This window comes from Xenopus tropicalis, chromosome 4 (assembly GCF_000004195.4).
Source record: "Xenopus tropicalis strain Nigerian chromosome 4, UCB_Xtro_10.0, whole genome shotgun sequence".
Classification (NCBI taxonomy): Eukaryota; Metazoa; Chordata; class Amphibia; order Anura; family Pipidae; genus Xenopus; species Xenopus tropicalis.
Genome location: NC_030680.2, coordinates 129,882,845 through 129,904,442, shown reverse-complemented (window position 1 = coordinate 129,904,442; position 21,598 = coordinate 129,882,845). Strand labels below are relative to the sequence as shown.

At 41.5% G+C, this 21,598-nt stretch overlaps 2 protein-coding genes across 4 annotated transcripts; one reads left to right on the top strand and one right to left on the bottom strand.

Moving 5' to 3' along the window:
• Positions 1–1,619: 1,619 nt before the first annotated feature.
• Positions 1,620–12,787, top strand: crbn (cereblon). 2 transcript variants are annotated; one of them, NM_001008191.1, is given in 11 exon segments: positions 1,620–1,705; positions 5,605–5,708; positions 6,134–6,336; positions 6,636–6,785; positions 7,042–7,207; positions 8,416–8,478; positions 9,161–9,245; positions 9,548–9,663; positions 9,890–9,954; positions 10,214–10,345; positions 11,081–12,043. In NM_001008191.1, coding segments are annotated over 11 exon segments (1,344 nt in total). In that variant the 5' UTR covers positions 1,620–1,632; the 3' UTR covers positions 11,268–12,043.
• trnt1 (tRNA nucleotidyl transferase, CCA-adding, 1) lies at positions 12,782–20,197 on the bottom strand. Of its 2 annotated transcripts, none has more exons than XM_012960722.1 (7): positions 20,175–20,197; positions 17,623–17,816; positions 16,492–16,630; positions 15,575–15,701; positions 14,787–14,980; positions 13,925–14,178; positions 12,782–13,312 (listed from the first exon to the last, which is right to left on the bottom strand). In XM_012960722.1, exons 1-7 carry the CDS (start codon positions 20,176–20,178, stop codon positions 13,064–13,066), a joined length of 1,161 nt encoding a protein of 386 aa, XP_012816176.1. In that variant the 5' UTR covers positions 20,179–20,197; the 3' UTR covers positions 12,782–13,063. The 2 variants fall into 2 exon arrangements, with proteins under 2 accessions (XP_012816176.1, NP_989006.1); NM_203675.1 differs by having other exon boundaries at positions 19,996–20,176.
• Between the last annotated feature and the right edge of the window lie 1,401 nt (positions 20,198–21,598).

Below are 21,598 nucleotides of genomic sequence, written 5' to 3'. Positions count from 1 at the left end.
CCCCCAATATACACAGCACTCCCTTCGTCTTCTTCATCCCCAGGGGCTCCTCGGTGTATGCGGCTCCTTCTGTGGCGGTCCCAGGCAACCTTATAAAATACCTGGGACCGCCAGAGAAGGAGCCGCATACACTGAGGAGCCGCTGGGGAGGAAGGAGCGCCAACACATCGCGCTGTCCCGGGTAAGTCAATGAATGTTCCGCATTTCCGTAATTTATTACGGAAATGCGGGACATTCATGGAACTATCCGGGACAGCGGGATGTGCTCTAAAAACCGGGACTGTCCCGCGGAAAGCGGGACAGTTGGGAGGTATGAAATGGGCATGGTAAAAAACTATCACCATGCTGTGCACAGCAGACCTTTTTGTCCCGTTTTCAATTTTTTTAACTGTATGGTATTATGGGACAAGAAATCCAGTACTGGATCATGATCTGAGGAAATGAAAGTCCTTAAAGGCAAACCTCACTTTATGTGCTGTATATTTTAACGTTCATTTTGTAATTTGTATATCTCTTGGCAGCTAATATAAGTCTCTTCTATGTGAATTATCCTGCTGTAGACTCCTTAATGTCTACAAATGTCAACTCTTCACACTTTTTCAGGAATCACATGGTTTTGGAGCAGCCCTCTCCCTAATGAACAGCCGGGTCATCCAAATATTAGGGTGAAGACACAAGGAGCTACTTAGTAGCAGCAACTTGTCACAGCTACTAAAGGCCAGAAAATCCCCTGCCATAGACAAAACTGAGAATTGCCTCTGGTAAAACACACATAGAGACAATTATCAGTAAATGATCAGCATTGTCTGTTTAAGTAGCCATGACAAGTAGCTGCTACTAGTAGCTCCGTGTGTCTTCACCCTTATAGTTTGCACAGCATTACATTTACCTCTGCCCTTTGACCTGTTCATGCTTCTGAATTACGTGAAATGGAGGCAGTACTAGGGTTGTGAATCGGGTATGTGGCCAAGAGTTACTGGGTGTGACCAGGGGAGTAATGGATATAGTCAAAATGACATTGCAAAATATTAATAGTCATTAGACATCTGTTCGGGCGTGCAGGTAATCTCCCCCAAGGTATTTAAACAGGACAGATCACAATGCTGAGAAGGTTGGTTTTATTGATGTCTTAAGCCTCTGCGATACTGCAGTTGTCCAACGTTTTTATTTAAAGAAAATTCTCTGCAGATTCTCTTGATATGTATAATTATAAGTTATGGATTTACTTAAAAACATATAAAGACTCAGTAGAGCATGAAAAATGTGAAGTGATTTGTGTAACTTTCATAACTTTGTAGTTTAATAGCAATGTTAGTTGTTAATGTAGTTTTTAATATCTGCTGCCTGTAACCACTCTCTCACATCAGTGAAAACGATGGAAACTAGGTTCCTATGGAAAATACTCCCATTACTAAGCAATACTCTCTCACACCGCACGCCTGTCAACCAACATCTGCATAGTAACATCATAGAACTTCGCTGGATGAGGCGTCCAATTAAAATAACCCTCTCAGGCTGAGGCGTGGCTCCCATACTGAGGCTTGACGCGCATCCCTATGTCACGTGACGCCAAAAGACTGTATCTATTGGGCTTGGGGCTACGATCCCGACATGCACTGCTGGTAAACAGCAATGGCTGACGACGAAGGCGAGGAGGATCCCGGCATCAATAACATGGGCAATCTGCTGCAAGTTATAAGCTCGGGTAATGATGGCAGCGCCCCCTAGTTAGGGACACGCGTTGAAATCATTAGAGCTAAGCGGGTGTAGCTGAAACATAGGCAGAAGGAGAAATGCCTTGGGGAAGTGTGTTCTTTGGTCAGACATTGCTATAGAATGTTCCATTATTATTACCTGCATGTAGCATTGATGCTCGAAGGCTGCCCCTGGTTAGGCAATAAACAATGATGTATAGCCTGCTTTTGCATAGTGATGTATAACGTTACCTCAGTGCCAGGGGCAATTACTCCCCCAGCTTGGGTTCCATCAATCTGCCATGTCCGGGAGTCAGCTGATCAGGACGATTTGCTGCTGTGCAAGGAGTTTCCTCTTTGGGTTTAAGAGAGAATGATTTCCCTATAAGAATTCCTTCATTCAGTTTATTTACCATAAAGATGATGGGCTGCATTGTATGCATGCTGTATGGCTAGGCAGCAGTTACATTTCATCTGCATGGTTTTACAGAAACAAGTGCAGTCTGCAGCATGCATGTAATCTAACGCTGTTGGTTCTATATAAAGAATAACTTCAAATCAGCTGCGTAGAATGTGCACTAAATATATGCCCGATGAGCTCATCTCTGCCAGCTCAGTTTGCCCCATTGAACAAAACCTGCGAAACGGTGCTGCTTGTCATTAACCTGTTGTGAGAAAAAAAATATATAGCGTCTGCTATGAACGGGTCATTAACTGGATTTTATGGCCAGTGTTTGTCTACTGCACAGCATTTATACAAGGATTCAGCTGATTCCAGTGTTTTTTTCCTTTATATGAAGCTGTTTGTATGTGAATGACTCCAGTGATGCTATACAGGGCAGTGTATTGTAGGTATGTGTATGTATTCCATATGTCCAACACTCTAAAAGCATGCAGGTACGGTCACTGGCCCTTGTGTGCATGTTCCTCCTTTATGTGACTTGGGCTTTACACTGTAAGTTCCAGTTGGGTTGGGACTGATATGAATGATGAACAATCTCTGGTTTGTACTCCTTAATATGTTGGCTTTCTATATATCTATCTATCTATCTATCTATATATATATATATATATATATATATATATATATATACACAGGTATGGGACCTGTTATCCAGAATGCTCTGGACCTGACGTTTCCATAAATTGGATCTCCATTGCTTAAGTCTGCTAAAAATCATTTAAATATTGAATTAACCCAATAGGATTGTTTTGCCTCCAATAAGGATTAATTATATCTTTCAGGATAACGGGTTTCCGGATAAGGGATCCCAATCCTGTGTGTATATATATATATATATATGTGTGTGTCTGTTGCTTGGACACAGAGTGCTAGTCCTGGCACAGCAAACCTGATTCACTGCTGATCATTTCAGAACTTGTGTTCAGGTATTCCTCTCTGTCCCTCAGTCTGTATGTCCTTTGTTTCCTTTTACAGCTCTTTTCTATCACTTGGCTTTATTACCAAGCACTATTCACTACTACCCTTAAATACAATATTTTACATGCTCTTTGGGTATAATACCCTGTGAAACAGCAACTGAATTTGTTGCGGACATCTTGATAGGTTATTTTCTTTTTAGTCACCAAACACTGTGTATTGTTGATAGGTTGCCGTAGAGCAGTGGTCCCCAACCAGTGGCTCGTGAGCAACATGTTGCTCGCCAACCCTTTGTATGTTGCTCCTAGTGGCCTCAAAGCAGATGCTTATTTTTTAATTTCTGGTTAGGAGGCAAGCTTTGATTGCATAAAACCAGGTGTAATTGCCAAACAGAACCTTCTGTAGGCTTCGAGTCAACATAGGGGCTATCAAATAGCCAATTATAGCTATCATTGGCACCTCCAGGAACTTTTTTGATGCATGTGTTGCTCTCCAAAACTTTTTACATTTGAATGTGGCTCACTGGTATTAAAGGTTGGGGATCCCTGCCGTAGAGACTATTGTTTGGTGCCATTTTTCCCACAATTTCCCAAATTGTTAAAAAAAATACCCCAAAAACTGTATCTTTACTTGCATAAGACCTGTTGAGTGCTGTACTTAATGGGGCTATTATATTATTTGTTATTAGCACCCAGACAGTCAATATATTTTTTAGTGTGAGTGCTCATTATAGTGCATTCAAACATAGGGCAGACGTGTGTTGGGTACATCATAGACTGGAAGACATGGTAGCACAAGCACATACAGTTACCCTGCTATGTTTTATATATATAAAATATATATATACAAACCGCAATAGTCCAGCACTCCTTAGCATGTAATTATCAGGTGCTACCGATTGAGGCAATTTAGATAAAGTTCAGGTATAACGGTGCACACCGGGAATCCTTTAAAAATTAACTTTTATTGAAATATATAAAAGCTTAGTACATGGAAAGGCAGGTCAACGTTTCGGCCCCCATCTTGGGCCTTTATCCAAGACTTGATATATATATATAATATTTATGAAAGCTCTTGTTGGGACACTAAGCTAGAATTATACAAATAGATATTCTGATAGATGCATCCTGGGATATAGCTTTTGTCATCAATGAAAAACAACTGTACTAGTACATTTTATGAATGATGCTCTGAATTATGGAAAACCCTTTATATGTAAAACTATATGTATTAGCTACAATATTCATTCTAGCTAATATATGCTATACCTGTACTTGTTTTTCTTTAATAATTAATTTCTCTTATTGAGTTGGGTTCCTCCAGTCCCCCTTTTGTGGTATTACGTTTAATTAAAGTGGTTTTGCATTACATAATATTGTGTACCTCCCCCGGGTCTTTACAAATATACACACTGTTCTGAGCTAAGCATGAAACTGTTCCCAGGTGAGTTTTGTGCATCACCTAGCTGCTGTTACTTGTCAGTTTCCAGATCCTGATGCTTTTACAGCTGAGCTAATCTTTTATAATCTTACTGCCATTAATGCTTAAAAAAAACAAATTTATCCACCAGATTCTGAAGATGATTGCACATTTGTTTTGGGGCTCTCAAAACAAATAGCAACATATTTTGCTTACTGTTATAATGCTTCCTTACCAGCACTGATTTATATTACATAGAGCTTTACAGTGATATTAAAACAAACAGAGCACTAGCAATAAATTAGCAAAGAAGGGGTCACAGAATGAAACTGGAAGATAGAATATCCTTGCTCATGCAAAAAATGTTTAGTACCCAATGCAGCAAATTAGACATCACCCCAAATCTCATCCTTAAGGGGCACAATGTGGGAATCCACGGACAGAACATAGGTAGAACTTATAGAATTATTGTTTTTTTTCTGGTTTGGCATTAAAGGGGCAGTATATTCTATTCTGCAACAGGAGTGCAATGAAAGGGGCTTATCCTGAGCATATGTTTGCCTGTTGTATTAATCACAATCAAGCTATGTTTTCTTGCTATTCAGCTAAACAGAGAAACTGAAACTATTCCATGTTTGTTTAGATTACCAAACAGGGAGTTGCCTGAAAGGAACAGTAACACCAATAAATGAAAGTGTATCAACATAATTAAAATATAATGTACTGCTACCATAAACTGGTAAAAGTTGTGTGTTTGTTTTAGAAACCCTACTATAGTATATAAATAAGCTGCTGTGTAGCCACGGGGGCAGCCATTCAAGCTGGAAAAAAGGAGAAAAGGTACAGGTTACATAACAGATACACTCTATAGAATGCAATGGTGTGTTACAGAGCTTATCTGCTATGTAACCTGTGCCATTTAGCCCTATTTAAATTTTAAAAACTACCCCCATGGCTACACAGCAGCTTTATTTATAGAAATGATAGTTTGAAGGAAACACACAGCTTTTTGCCACTGCAGTAAATGTACGTTATATTCTATTTGGTTTGATACGTAGCAAACATGGAAGGTTATTGGATTTCGGCTTCATAGACTTATGTCTCCAACAGAGAGTGAAGAGGAAGATGAAATGGAGTTGGAAGATGCAAAAACTGCGGACAGTGAATCCCCGAATATCATCAATTTTGACACCAGCTTGCCAACATCGCATGCAGTTTGTGACTATTTATTTCAATACATATTACATATTCCCTAACTTTTCAGGATCTCTGGTCCCCTTAATAAAAGAGGACCCACCAATGTGAACCCTCCCTCCTCTTAGTGTTCGAGGTTCCCATTTTTCTGGAGGCATTACACTGATTTTTCTAGCCCTGAACACGTTAACATTATTGTAGCTACCCTGGTTTTCTTTCAGCAAGGAAACATTCCATGCTATGTTTAAAAACAATGAGTTGAATGATTTTCTGATAGGGATAATACTTACAGGGGGATCTTATTGCATGGGGTCCCTTTTTTGGCAAAATGGGGGTGCTAAGGAGAGAGATTTAGTCCATCCCAGTGTTTGCCTTGTGTAAAAAGTATGTGAATTGAAACAGCCATAGTTTAGGTAGGAATACATGTGTCTCTGTATGTTTACAGTATCTTGGGGTGGACATGGAAGAGTTCCATGGACGGACACTGCATGATGATGACAGCTGCCAACAGATTCCAGTACTGCCCCATGTTCAGGTCATGCTGATTCCAGGGCAGACTCTGCCTCTCCATCTTTCCAGGCCACAAGAGGTCAGCATGGTGCGTGGTCTTATTCAGAGGGACAGAACATTTGCTGTGCTTGCATACAGGTGTGTGACACAAGGAGCCTTGCAATGTCGGCTATATTTGTTAGTATTGAATATGGTTGACTAATGAAAAAGCTTCTTCATGCTTGCACATACTCCAGTTACAAAAAGTATACAGGATGGTTAACTGGCTCCTAATAGAAAGGACCATAGTTTATGTGCGAATGTGATAGGGACCTTTAGAGTCTAAGCTCCCATAGGCAGTAACTAGTGTGAATGATGTATAATCTATGTAAAGCACTGTGGAATATATCAGCACTATATAAAGACTAATAATAATAAATTCTTTGCCTTTAAAACAGTGATGGCCTTCAGAGAGAAGCACACTTTGGAACTACTGCCGAAATCTACGCATATCGAGAAGAGCATGAGTTTGGGATTGAGACTGTAAAAGTGAAAGCAATTGGAAGGCAGAGGTTTCAGGTGTTGGAAACAAGAACTCAGGCTGATGGGTAAGGAACATGGACTTCATTTAGGGAAAGTGTAGAAATGAGGGAAAGATTTTAATGGTGGGAAAACCACCAACATTAGGGTTTTCACTAGATGTTTGGAGTCGCAGAGTAACACTACTGTCCTTTACAGCAGTGCAGTCCTTTATTATAAGACTAAAGTTGTCTCATATGAAAAAATGACCTTTTAGCGCAAGAACCTATTTAGGGTGAGTAATACACTTATTAATTAATATTGGGTGCTTTTGTTTTACTCCAGGATCCAGGTGGCTCGGGTGCAGATTCTTCCAGAGAGGGTTTTACCCTGTCCCATGACATCTCTGCAATTGGACTCTCAGAGTCGGCATCTGCTGTTCCCAACAAACAAGCCAGTGAGCGGCCGAAGCCCACAGAGCAAATGCCAGTGGCTGCACAAGTACCGCAGGGTACAGTTTCAGCTCCTACAATTTGCGTGTAGAATACTTATAAGGCTTGTTGGTAATGAAAACTGTAATTTTTATTTCTTTACATCAGGGTTCACTGAATACATAGAAAATACATAGAGTAAAGTTCTTGTTTGTATACAGTAGGGATGCACTGAATCCAGGATTCAGTTTGGGATTCTGGGTTTTTTGGATTTGGACAAATTCGTGGTTTTGGCCGAACCAAATCCGAATCTTTATAATCATGTGATTTTCGCCACATAAATGCGGAAGTTGAAATTCTTTTGCTGGGTGTGTGGTTCTTACACTTTCTATGCCTTAGTTTGCATATGTTAATTTGGATTTGGTTCGTTATTCGGACGAATCTTTCACAAAGGATTTGGGGTTCGGCCGAATCCCAAAAAAGTGGATTGGGTGCATCCCTAGTATATAGTGACAAATTGTACAATACATTCTGTATCATCCAATCACAGAATGGGATGTCAGAAATTAACCCACCAGGGAGTTGGAGGGGACCAGGTTGGAGGTGGAGCCTGTGACCTTAGGTAGTTAGTTTCATCTTAAGTCACACTAAGATATCAGAAGCTGTTACTGGTAGCTGGGTAGAAACAGAAAGCTCATAAATGCCTCCATAAGAACATTTTAATTTCATGTCAAGCCAGCTTGATGAACTTTTAAAGGATAAGTAAACTATAAAATGTTCAGAGTTATTTGTTACCAGCCAATATAATTAATTTTGTAACAACATTGCCACCTGCTGGACAGTGTCTATAACTAAACAGTCGGAGCGATTAGACCGATATAAGCTCAGAAGGAAAACTGAAAGCTGTACTGATGTTGTTTTGCTCAGGAAAGAGATCAGAAACCCCTTTTCATCTCCTTCAGAGCAGAGCAACATCAGAATACATCTCTGTTTTCCTTCTTAATGGTATCTCTCTGACTACAGTTTCAGAAATTGACCAGCTGGTGGCGTTCTGAAAATGTATTATATGGGCGTTCAACGAACAAAAAAAATAAATGTAAATTGCAAAAGTGCTTAGAAAAATACCCTAAGGAATTCTACATTTTCTCTAAAGGTTTACTTATCCTTTAATAATTCTGAAAACAAACAGAGCTAAATAGAACTAGGAATATTCCTTGACTGTCTGATCATTTTAACAATTTCTATTCTTTTAAAAGCTCTTATGTAATTATGTGTCATGTTTCCACAGAGGAAGTTCCTTGGTGCCAGTCTGACCTCCTGGCCTTCCTGGCTGTATGCTCTGTATGATGCAGTGAGTGTCCCTCAGTTGGGGTTTGTTTTAGCATCACTTGGGAGGGGGCAATAAGGTGTCCCAGCTTTGCACTGGGTGGGAGATTTGTGCAGTATGAGCTATGGAAGCGTACAGAATCTACTAAAATAGTTACAATAAATATGTGTTCTGATGGGGGTAATACTGAACTGACTGGGGTGTATCACTGCGTGTCTCTTAGCTCTTTCCTGGCAGCAGTTGTGTAGTTTGTGTTCTGGAACTCAAGCATAAAATGACAGTGTTAGGACATTTAAGGTGGCCGTACACTATAGACTCCACTCTTTGGTGACCTCTTTCCCACAGTACGTCCAAGGTAGGCTATATCTTGCTAATCTGATCATTTGGCCATAGGGCCAAATGATCGAATTACAATGACAGGAAATAGAAGCCAACGTGATCCTCTATCTAACAGTAAAATTAAACCTGCACTATTTTCGCCCAGATATCAGTCAGGTAGGCCTATCGGAGGGCCCCATACATGGGCAGATCAGCTGCCGAATTGGTCTGAAGGACCCAAATCAGCATCTTAAATCTGTCTGTGTGACTGCCTTTAGTAAGGCATCAATCTGTATATTATATGTACTTTGTATATTGTCAGGTTGTTGCTTTGAGATGATTTTGTGCACTGACTGCAAGTTAAAGCCAATTCTGTGTCATGCACTAGGATTCCCTTATGGAACGAGTGAAACTACAGCTGCATGAGTGGGATGAGAATCTGCGGGATGATTCTCTGCCAGCCAATCCGATTGGTAAGATCTGTGCCATACCCTTATCTCTGTTGCTCTAACTCCCCCTTATCAGCTGTGCATTATGTCCAACTAACCCCATTTGCCTTTGTTCTGTTTGTTTCTCATACTTTCCTTTCATTGTACATTTTTTCTTTTGGTTCCACAGTCCATTTAGTTTCTCATACACTGCCACTCTTGGGCCTGTTGTAATGTAGTACATATAGTTTGTTATTGTTTCTGTATAATTGTACATGCACTCACAGGCACCTCATTTTTATGCAGCAAGGGTTGTTACTTGTAATCTTCCTTCTTTCTTTTTACAGATTTCTCTTACCGGGTTGCAGCCTGTCTCCCTATTGATGATGCTTTACGTATCCAGCTTTTGCAGATTGGAAATGCCATACAGCGTCTGCGCTGTGAGCTTGACATTATGAGCAAAGTAAGCACCCCTTTATAGCTGAGATTGTGGTGGTTCAAAGGCCTGGACTGGGATTTAAAATAGGCACACAGATGCCCAAACAGACCCCCAGCCCAATAAATAATGCCTGTCTATGACATTTTACAGCAGCCCCTCTGGCATTTGCCATAATCCACAGAATGCCAGTCCAGGTCTGGTGGTTATACGCTGTTTGTACTAATCTGAGTAAAATTCTCTCATTCTCCAGTGTACATCGCTGTGTTGTAAGCACTGTCCCGACACAGAGATCACCACAAAGAATGAGATCTTTAGGTAAGGCTGAGAATAAAATTCATTTGTGGCAGCAAAGTTAAAATGCCTTGGTGCCTAGCTATGTTGTGTGCTTATAAGGAATGTCTTATTAAGAGCAGTTGGTTTAAATGGGTAAATAATTGAAGGATGGTGGTTGTATGTGCCCTTTAGTAGAGTTGATTGGTTTGGGAGGGCTTGTTTTTTAATCTCTTGGGCTGCATCAAGAAGATGATTTCCAGTGAGCAAAGACAGGTCATAACCCAATTGCCATTATCTGTAGCTTATCACTTTGTGGTCCGATGGCTGCATATGTGAATCCTCATGGTTACGTTCATGAGACTCTGACTGTCTACAAAGCCTTTAATCTGAGCTTGGTGGGTCGTCCTTCCACAGAGAACAGCTGGTTCCCAGGGTGAGTATGACAACAGCTGGCAAAGACTCTTTATTCCCTCTCTACTAGAAACCTCTGTACTCTGCCTCTATGGAATCTTTTTCCTCTACCTTTATCTTGACCTAATGATTTGATCTTTACCTAACATAAACAGCCTGACCAGTGATCCTATATGGCACGTGCTTGTGGCTAAATTATTCTAATATCTAATTGATTGCTACGTGGTCATTTGATCTGATATTCCGCCCATATGGGTCCAGCATTAACTGGCCGACATGGCAATAAGTAAAATAGAAACTGATTTCTTACATTTATAGCTTGAATCCCATCTCCTGGGTGACTTTGCAGTTCTGCATGCTCCATCCTTGTATTGTCATCTCCTTATATATCCATTATTTGCTCAATCCTCTTTCCCATTTGAGTAACAGAACAGAACATTATGTCCTCTGTCTGCAGAGCTCATCTTACCTAACAGGCTGACCTTTTTGTTGACGTTATCTCACTTTAATTGCCTCATTATTTCTGTTTTTGCAGTATATGCAAAGTGTTTCTTTATATTTTCCCATGATGCCCCATGCTTTCTAGCTTTGGTGCAATCAGTGTATCTTGTCACCGGATTTCCTTACTCACTACAATGGCCTTTTGTGTCCTATTAAAGATTTTTTTTTTTTTATTCTCCGATTTCCACCTTTGCCATTCGGCATGCCCTTTTTGTCCTCCTTGTTGTATTTATTATTGTATTTCTTTGCACTGCAGGTTCGCTTGGACTATTGCACAATGTAGGGTCTGCGGGAGTCACATGGGATGGAAATTCACTGCAGTGCGGAAAGATCTGTCACCTCAGAAGTTTTGGGGCTTGACTCGTTCAGCTTTGCAGCCTCGAATCCCAGAGCCAGATGAAGGGGAAATGGGGCATGATCACTCCCCAATCCTGTGCCTGTGAATCCTGAATCAGGGACTGCTTTATCACTGCTCTGCTTTCTCTTGTCTTGCTGACAAATGTCCTTATCTCTGCGCAAGAAAGATGCTCTGCAGGTATGGGGTTCTGCATGTGTCCCAGCATGTGAGACCATGTTGCTGATAAAGAGGTACCTGTCCTGTAATTGAGCCCTTTGTAAGTAAGTATGGAGAAGGGCTGTCACTGTATGCCTTTCTGATTAGCAGGCCCAGACTGGCAATCTGTGGGTTCTGGCAAATGCCAGAAGGGCTGCTGTAAGATGCCATAGACACTCACTATTTATTGGGCTGGTGGGGGGCTGTTTGGGCCTCTGTGTACTTGAAATGCCAGGGCCTATTTTAAATCCCAGTCCAGACCTGCTGATCAGGAATGTTAAAACCAGCACAGTCTGCTATATGTTCTCCCTGCGCATTGCTAGTATCAAAACTTCTTATCCCTGTAGAACAAAACCTCTGTTTCATTGTATCTCAACATAGACACCCTCTGAAACAATGGAAATGTCTGGAATGTTTCCTCATACACTTATTCAGCTTCCAAACAGATTTAGTTACAATGGATGTAACACCTAGGATTCTTTTAATGATTTTTGAGGCCAAAAAATATTTTTGTAATATATTTAATTTTTTAGACTCCGATATATCTACCAAAAGAAAGGAAAAAAAAAAAAAAAGTCCCCTGACCCTCCTGCCGTATGGTCACAACTCTGGATTTATGGGTGCTTCTCCCTAATACCAATAAATCTGGTCTCAGCATGTTGGCAACTTACGTTTCTGTTTAACTCCATAGACATTGCAGGAGATGTGCACTCATTTCAATGGGTGCTGCATAAAGAGCTGATGTATGAAGAGATGTGGGAAATTGAAGGTTAACAAAGGTGACCACCTCTTTAAACCAGAACCTATGTAAGGACAGTATAAGTGAACCGATAGGGAAAACCTTGGGGCTGTTAAATGGACAATCAGACAGTGTTGCTATTGCACAGATGGAGAAAGGTCAGGGGGACTTTTTAGGATATGTTAAGCCAGGGCAGTCCCAGCTAAAGTCCTAAAGCTGGAGGTTGCCCTATAAATTAAACCTCTTTGAGAAATAGATTTTTATTTTGGGTGGTGTATAAGGGTAGGGCAGGTAATTGGCCTTTTTTTTTTTTTTTTTTTGCACTATAAATCATTGAAAATATAGGGGTTACCAATGTGACTTTCCAGTTCTAATAAGTATAATCAGAAAACCTGTATTCTCTAAAGGAGTGTAAAAATAATAAAGCAGCTCCCCCGTGTGGTAACAAGGAAGAAGTGCACTGATAGAAGCAGCCTTTTTATCATTACATTTAGACCATTTGTTGTCTTTCCCTAAACCACTAAAGTCATCAGTGTGGGACCTGCTTTCTTTGTACTCGGTCTTTTCTCTGTAAATGAGAAGTGAATATTGCACTGCAAAATTCGTAATGTCTAGAGCAAATAAATAAATAGAACTTTAAATGAGAAGTTATAAAACCTGTGAAATAATAACCACCTCTCTGTCTTTATTCATTTCTCCCCAAATGACTGGTACCATCTATAACATTCTTTGGTTGAACTAAGACAATTCAGTATCCCTGGGAGGCACCAGGTGATTCTGTCCATGACTGCATATTCGGTCACACTGGCCATATTTAGGTCAAATCATACACCTTACTCCCTAGTAAGCAGCCCTGCGCCGTACTCATATGGAGGCTCCTTATTTGCTTTTTTCAGAGCTTCTCTGTGACAGGAACAAATCCCTTCATTCATCTCAATGTAGGAGATTCACTCATGCCCAACTCTGTTCAGAAGCTCCTCTTTGCTAGCTTGATAACCACTTTCCTTCCAGTGTTCCCTCAGTTCCTGAAGAATTCGACCGATATCTTTGCCAGAGGAAATGCCCATACGCCGCAAATCATGGCCGCTGACTGGAAAGCGGGGCAATGTCCAGCCCTCCATCTCCCGAAAAAGCTGCTCTTCTCCTTGGTACTTCAGGAGCTCAGATATTTTTTTGTGTGCATCAGGCTCACGTGACTGAAAGACAAAAAAGACCGTAATAACAGAAGAAGGGACGAAGAGACTCGCTTTTTAGGTTTAAGTAGGTGAAAAGTAACCAGGTCATGTGGGTACATGTTTATAGTGTTAGCTTTGAGCTCCTAGCACTACCTGCTTAAGACACAGCCTAAGAATTATGTTACAAATAGGGCAACATATTAACATTAGTTTTTCCTGTTATTAAGGCAAGCTTTGTATCACCTCAAAACTTGTGTATGTGCCAGAATGGGGGATCAGATTCCCGGGCCCATGCACTGGCTACACAATTAGCTGGTTAGGAGAGAGGGGGAAAGTGAGAACTGAATTGAAAGTTAAAGTACTTGTCTGCCCCGCCTCTATGCCTAAGGCATAGAGGGGGCAGGCAATATATGATTGACAGCTGGAATTTTTAAATCCCTTTATAATGGGTTTGGATGTGTTAATATAAAAATGACTTTGGGTTTTCTTGTTTAATTTGAAAAAGACTTTTATTATACAGCTTTTTATGTCTGGGTGACAGGTCCACTTTAATACACCTATTTAGACAAGTACACAGTTGAATACTTACTCGCTTAATATTGTTAAGATCTGTGAAATGTTTGTAGTACTTACATCAACCACGTAATCCTTAAAGGGCTTGAGGGGTGCAGCATCTGTTCGTTCAGCAGTTAACTCCCTACGTTGCTGTAGCAAGAACAAGGCCAGGTTTTTCTCCTCCTTGGATATCTTTAACCTTAGGTCCAGATTCTGGACATGATCCGTGTTGGAAAACAGAGCAGTCAAGAGAGTCATGGGTTTTGGAGACATGCGATGGCTGCGTTCACAGACTTTGGCAAATTCCTCCAGGTTTCCACCTTTGGGTAAACCTGCAGGCACAATCATTTTTAGAATTTTGCACGGCTCCCCTTATTTCCCTCGCTAAAAATCATATAATTCTCACATGGGAATGCACTTGTGTACATCTCCAAAACGGGAAGTAAAACTCACCTGTAAATGGTATTTACATGATTGGATGCATGCCTAAATGTTCATAACATTTGCCCCAATAAGCCAGCTGCTTGTTCCAGACTTGATATCAGCCCCTACTCGTCACACACTAAATGGCTCTATGTAAAGCTGGGATCCCCAAATTTTTTGTACCCACGAGTCAAATTTAAATGTAAAATGAGTTGGGGAACAACACAAGCATGAAAATATTTACTTTGAGGTGCCAGTAAGGGCTGTCATTGGCTATTTGGTAGCTCCTACGTGTACTGGCAGCCTACAGGAGACTCAGTTTGGCAGTACACCTGGTTTATGTACAACCAAAACAAAGCCAGAAATGTAAAAATGGGCACTATCTTAAAGGCCACTGGGAGCAACATCCAAGGGGCTGGTGAAGAACATGTTGCTCCTGAGCCACTGGCTGGGGACCACTGGCTTACAGCGACACACCAGAGCTGCACTATTATTTCTCTTGCTCAGTAATACTTACCTACATGTGGTGCCACTCCTAGCTCATAGATAATCTGCATCAGATGGTTGACATGATTTCCCTCTAGGATCTTCTTTAGTTCTACCCAGATCCGTTCTCCAGAGATGCCCCTCAGCCCAGATGCATTCTCCTTAATTGCATCCAGTGTGCCTGATGTATGAGCACCCGACCTCTTTGAGATCCTTCCATAAAACCTTAATAAACAGAAAAAAAATGAAAGGGATATGTGTGATGATAAAAAATATATGAGGTCCATGTTCAGATACTACAGACTACTGGCTTAAAACTACCAAACTTGTGTATTGGCCCATATCAAAATATATGTATTTATTCTCTAAAGACATAGATTCAGTAGGTTCACTACTGGGGGGGTGCACAATGTTAGGTACCCCCAATGATTGTAATCATTTACCTGATACCCTGGGCCGGTGCTCCTGTTAGCAAAAAACTGCACCAATTCAGGGTAATTAGTTTCTCTATTCCCAGTGCACACCATATGACAAAGATGGATTTCAGGACAATTCACTGCACTTATTCAATACTAAGCACTGTGTCAAACAAAAACGAGGAGCTGTGAAGGCAAATAAAATGAGGCAGTAGCAGCCCTACTGTAACTAGGTTTAACTAGATTAGTACAGCAACACTGTAGGCATGGAACATTTTGGCAACCAAATGACAAAACACATGTTACTGCGCGTTCAGATTTTGTGGAAAGTCCCCATATAAAAGAGATTTAGTATTTATAGCTAAGGAAGCACTGTTCAGAAAGATTAAAAAGCACTCCTTACCTAAGATAGCGCAAAATCCTCAGATAATCTTCCTGAATTCGCTGTGATGAATCCCCCACAAACTTTACACAGTGATTCTTTAAATCTTCATAACCATTGAAATAATCGTAGAGGGTCCCATCAAACCCTGAGGGACAAAACAGTGATAAAATAAGTGTGGGTGCAACAACAAAGGGCATGCAGGGGGTTTGAATGATCTGAACTCGCAAGAGAAGGGCTACAAGAGAGATGACTGAACAGAGAATAGTGTTTGTGCTTCAGTAGGACCCTCTAAACTGCTTGGGAGTAGGCATAAGCCTCAAATTAGGTATTACCAGTGGTGCCAATGGATTTTTGGTGTTTGTGTGCTTGTATAAAGAAACGGGTAAAATGGATAGACTGCGCAAAGTACAAAATATTTGTAATATAGTTAGGCAAAAATGTAATCTATAAAGGCTGGGGTGGGCAGATGTTTAACATAATAGCCAGAACACTACTTCCTCCTTTACAGCTCTCTAACCTCTTAGTTAGTCAGTGACTTCAGTCAGTGTTCAGTTAGTTTGTGAACACGCAGGTCAGATTCAGTAGCAAACTAACTGAGCAGTTATGTCCCATACGCCCCCCCCTCTCTCAAGTTACTGATTGGCTACTGACTGCTAACAGCTTGGTGAGCTGTAAAGGAGGAAGTAGATTTCTGGCTATTATGTTAGACATCCATCCAGTCTTTATAGATTACATTTTTGCCTTACGAACTATATTGAAAACATTTTTTTTTTTTGCGCAGTCTATCTATTTTACCCAGTTTCATTTTTACACTGAAATATTCCTTTAAAGCTGTTCACAAGAACAACGTGCAGCAATAATGGTTTCCAAGTATCTTTAAAGTCTGATTTCTGTTTAAAATGATGGATTTGTACAGCCATGGTTCAGTATATTACCCAGGAACATGGAATTAATGGTCAGGTCTCGCCGCTCTGCATCTGTCTCCCAGTCTGTAGTGAATTCCACTTCAGCATGTCGCCCATCAGTTTGCACATCCACCCGTAGAGTAGTGATCTCAAAATTCTGATCATTTATCTAAGGTGGACGGGAAAAGTTACTACATAACAAAAGCCAAAATAAAGATAAGTTGGTCATAAATGGGTTTCCTGTCTCATAACTGCACCGACGTACAGCTGTTAATAAATGGGAAAGCATTTTATTGCTATTTTTGCAGTTATTTATACATTTACCTGGGTCTAAGCCAGTGCACAGAGCTACTGTATAAAACAACATGAGCAACAGCTTTATGAAAATCATGAAAAACCTTAAGGTCTTCTCCACTCACTACCCCCCCGTCTAATGACACATGTAACAAGAAGTTTGCGCTTCACTCCAATATGTATATAGGGCACACTCATACCCTGCACTGGGGTGATTAAAGGAGAAGGAAAGGTAAAATCACTGGGGGTACCAATATGTTAGGCACCCCCCCAGTGATTGTAATCAATTACCTTAAACCCCAGGTTGGTGCTCCTGTTAGGAGAAAACCACACCAGGCTGGGGTAGCTGCAAACCAGCTATCCTCATCCTCCTCCCAGGGCCGACACATGTGCGGTAGGGTGAAAATGGAGACTTTCTTGTTAAAGCTTAGCTTTTCGCTCTACTGCGCACGCGGTGCAAAGACAGAAGAAGGAAAAGGATCACGGTCTCGCAGCTCCCCCAGGCTGGTGTGGGAGCACCACCCTGGGGTATAAGGTAAGCGATTACAACATATAAGAAGTTAACGCAAAGGTGAACAACCCCTTTAAAGGGACAGAAGAAATTACAGATTAACCAAACTTCAAAATGAGGTAAGAGAGATAGCATACACACACACGGATCACTGCATTGCTGAGAACACTGGTAAATCAGTGAGAGAGAACAGAGTGAAGCACACCCATCACCAAAATAGCAGCCCTGGGTGCAGGTCACAAAATAGACATATAGAGAAATATAGGCAAAGAGAGAGAAAAGCCAGATGGCATAATGGAACAAAAGATGAGTCTGCCATCTGCACATTGCGGCACTTTCAGCCCGGTGTATCTTACCCTGGCAGTCACTGTGCCATGCTTCTCGCCTTTATTATTGATCAATCTGACCCCTTGCTTGAGAAACATGTCCTTCATCTGGTCTGGAGTGGCTGTGGTGGCAAAATCCACATCGTGCGGTTGTTTTCCAGAGAGCAAATCTCTTACGGCACCTCCTGCTATGCGGAGCTCATGGCGCTCATTAGCAAAGATATCTGGAATACAGATGCAGCGGTGTGTTAGTACGGTAATAGCTTCATAATAAAAAAAAAAAAAAATCACAGATTCTTGTTTCTTCACCCTAAACCTCCGGGTGTTGCTAGATTACAGCTCCCACCATGCTCCAACCTTTGATATTTTAAAGAATGCTGGGAGATGTAGGAAACAGGGATCTAAAAACTTCTATATATAGGTTTGCTCCACATGTATATACACTATATTGCCGGATCTGCCTGCCAGTCATGTCACGCCAGATGGGACCAGACCAGCTCACAGTGAGGTTTCCACTTTATCTCACAGAGGCCAAGTTGGGTTGAGGAGTAGTTCACCTTTTGTTATTATATTTTCTAAGACAATATGCAGTTGGTCTTAATTTTTGTGCAACAACAACAGCACCTGGTTGCTTATGTCACCTTTAAGTTAAAAAGAGCAAAAAAGGGGGTTGTCAATTTGTTAGGCACCCCTAAGTGATTATAATTGCTAACATCAGACTCTCAGATCCTCTTTGCAGTAAAACGCCATAGCCCAGGGTTTTATTCTAGTAAGGAGGCAATTATTTTGCAATTAATTATCTGGCCCCCACCAGAATGATACCCTTGGTCAATACATTTCCAGTGAAAATGAGTCTGAAGTAAGTGATTAGGATCACTGCAGGGTGCACAATAAATTTCCTTGCCTTGTCCTTTAAAGGAACAGTAACACTAAAAAATTAAAGAGCTTTAAAGTAATAAATATATAATGCACTGTTGCCCTGCACTGGTAAAACTGGTCTGTTTGCTACAGTAACACTACTATAATTTATATAATAAGCTGCTATGTAGCCATGGGGGCAGCCATTCAAAGAAGAAAAGGCACAGGTTACATAGCAGATAACAGATAAGCTCTGTGGAATACAATAGTGTTTTATCTGTTATCTGCTATGTGCCTTTTCTCCTTTGAATGGCTGCCCCCATGGCTACATAGCAGCTTATTATATAAATTAATTATAGTAGTGTTACTGTAGCAAACAGACCAGACCATTTCTCCTTGTAGATTGTAAGCTCTTTTGGGCAGGGCCCTCTTCACCTCTTGTATCGGTTATTGATTGCTTTATATGTTACTCTGTATGTCCAATGTATGTAACCCACTTATTGTACATCGCTGCGGAATATGTTGGCGCTTTATAAATAAATGATAATGTAATGTAATGAATGGCTGCCCCCATGGCTACATAGCAGCTTATTATATAAATTATAGTAGACTTTCTGAAGTAAACACACAACTTTTACCAGTGCAGGGCAGCAGCACATTATATTTTAGTTACATATATACACTTTCATTTTTTGGTGTTACTGTTCCTTTGATAGGATTGTTCAACTTTAAATTAACTTTTTGTATAAAGTAGACATTGATATTCTGAGACCATCTGCAATTAGTCCTCATTTTTTATTATTTTATGTTTTTGTTTAGCAACTCTGGTTGCTAAGGTCTAGTTTACCTTAGTAACCAGGCACTGGTTCGAATGAGAGACTTGCATGTGAATAGGAGTGGGCCTGAACTGATAGATAAGGAATATCAATAACAATAAAATTACAGCCTGACAGAGGAACAAAAGTCGGAAAGATGTAGAAGAGGAAGGCAAACAATTAAAAACAAAAATTGTAAAACAAATAAATAATGAAGACCAGCTGCAAAGCTGCTAGGAATAGGATATTTTATAACATATGAACATTTAACTTAAAGATGATGCACCCCTTTATCCTATGCTTAGCCCCTTATTAATTGCTCTTTATTTATAATTGTTTTTGAATGATTTGCCTCATTTGCCACTTTTCTCTGTGAGTTTACAAAATGTCTTACTTCCTATTACTTATCTTTCTACCCAGGCCTTTCCTATTGAATATCATTAAAACCACTGCAGCCTATATTCCAGCAGAAACTGAACAACAATGTAATTAAAATAAAGCACAAAGAGGACCAAAGACAGCCTGTCTCAGAATAGCCTCCTACTAAAACATAGTGAAAAGGCGCCTTAGCCCCTGAATAAGGCTGCTGAGTACTGTGCAAGGTCACTGGCAGGCGGCTGGGGCCCTACTCACTGTGTCACTAGTAGCCCATAGCAGCAATGTGCTAGCCCCAACTCCCAGCACCTGTACAGAAAGCCAGAGGGGCCACACTACACTCCCACAGACTCACTTGCCAGTGTCTTTAACCCGTCGGTAAACAAAGCGTTAAACTCATCAGACTGAAGCCTCATGGTGGAGAGGCGCCTGCTCAGTATCCAGGCCCTGCTCAGCATCTGAGGGCCACACAGACCCGCTCCCACCTCACAGCATTAGCCAGCGGTACAAGCCGAGCTACACAGTCTCACTCACACATGGGCCCGCTTACGCTAGCATTGCTCCCCCGGAACAGCACATCCTATTGGCCAGTTCCTGCAGGGAGGGCGTGACGTCACAGCCATGTGACCAACGTGTGGGCGGAAGGACAGTCCATGTCTCTGCTCACGTACCCACCCGTGGGAAAGATAGGTTTCTGGCCTTCCAGGGAAGAGAGCGGGCGGCCGGGGGGGGGTAGCAATATATATGTATGAGGGCTGCAAGGGGACAGGGTTGAGTTGGAAATGTCGGGGAGTTGGGTTGGTATGATCTATTCAGAGCGATACCAAGCCGCTGAGGGGGGACACTATGGTGTATGTTGGAGGCTCTTCCTAGATCTTTATTTTTTTCCTGATCATTGGGGTGGTTTGGTCAATTTTGATAAACTTTTCAATTGCTTTTTATTTTATATGTTTGTAATTGTAGGGTTCCCCAAAGTTTGGGTCCCCTAGGAAGGTTGCCCCCAGGATAGGCCCCAGGGAAGGTAACACTTAGTAGTGGGACACCTTGGGTGGTTTGGCACTATAAGGGTTAACCGGGAGTTAGCTTCCCTGCAGTTCAATAGTTAGGCCACAGGGTGCACACAGTATATAAGGCTGTGCAGCCATGTGCCTGCAGGTCTTTCAGCCTGGGACCCCTCTTGGATAACAGGTGAACAACAGGTTAGAGTTAGACAGTTAGAGATTTGTTATAGACCACTCTAGGAGTGGGAGACAGGCAAGCTAGCTGGGCAGCGTGGCTCCGACAGGAGGTGTAATGGATTAAGATCCACCAGCACTCATAGCTGGAGTCAGGGTATAAGTGCTAAGTATAGGAGATTAGCCTAATCCAGGGGTATCTAAGTGGAAGTACCGGGGTGAGGTCTGCTGAGGGGGTGTCCGCTTGGCGGGAGTACCGGGAAGTGCCCTAGAGAGGGGCTTCTGGCGAGAAGTACCGGAGGGAACCCCTAAAGGGAATCATCTGGCGTGTAGTACTGCTAATATCTCGTGGAGAGAGGGTCTCTTAAGGAAGAGGGAGTATACCCTGACTGCCTCATTGCTCCTGTATGCAACCTGCCTGTCTGATACAACTGTACAATAAATAAGTTCCACTGGTTAAACATCAATCCAGTGTCCTGTCTCTGCATATCTGGAGGATCCACCTGCCTGGTAAGCAACTACCCCAGGGAGGGGGCAAGGTGCCAGGGGTGCTGGGAGTCCTCACACTGCAGTACAGTATCAAGGTCCCAGGAGGGGAGTTATAGTTCAGTCTATCCCTATTCTGGGTGGAGGCACGCCAAAGTATAAAGTAACAGCTGTTCCCCAAAGTAAGCGGGGCTCAGGATCTCTGAAAGCGCCAAGTATAGTGACATATCAGCAGGTAGTGCCACATCTAATCATAAAGTGGGCTACATAATTATTCACCTTCCTCTGACTCTCAGT

Coding starts and splice junctions, on each gene's coding strand:
- crbn (XM_031900042.1), top strand. CDS start 1,794: ATGCCTTGGGGAAGTGTGTTCTTTG. Junction 5,709..6,133: donor GCTTGCCAACATCGCATGCA/GTTTGTGACTAT, acceptor GTATGTTTACAG/TATCTTGGGGTGGACATGGA. Junction 9,664..9,889: donor AGCTTGACATTATGAGCAAA/GTAAGCACCCCT, acceptor CTCATTCTCCAG/TGTACATCGCTGTGTTGTAA.
- trnt1 (NM_203675.1), bottom strand. CDS start 20,056: ATGAGGCTTCAGTCTGATGAGTTTAACGCTTTGTTTACCGACGGGTTA. Junction 14,179..14,786: donor AGGAGTGGCACCACATGTAG/GTAAGTATTACT, acceptor TTGTGCCTGCAG/GTTTACCCAAAGGTGGAAAC. Junction 13,313..13,924: donor TTAAGGATTACGTGGTTGAT/GTAAGTACTACA, acceptor TTTGTCTTTCAG/TCACGTGAGCCTGATGCACA.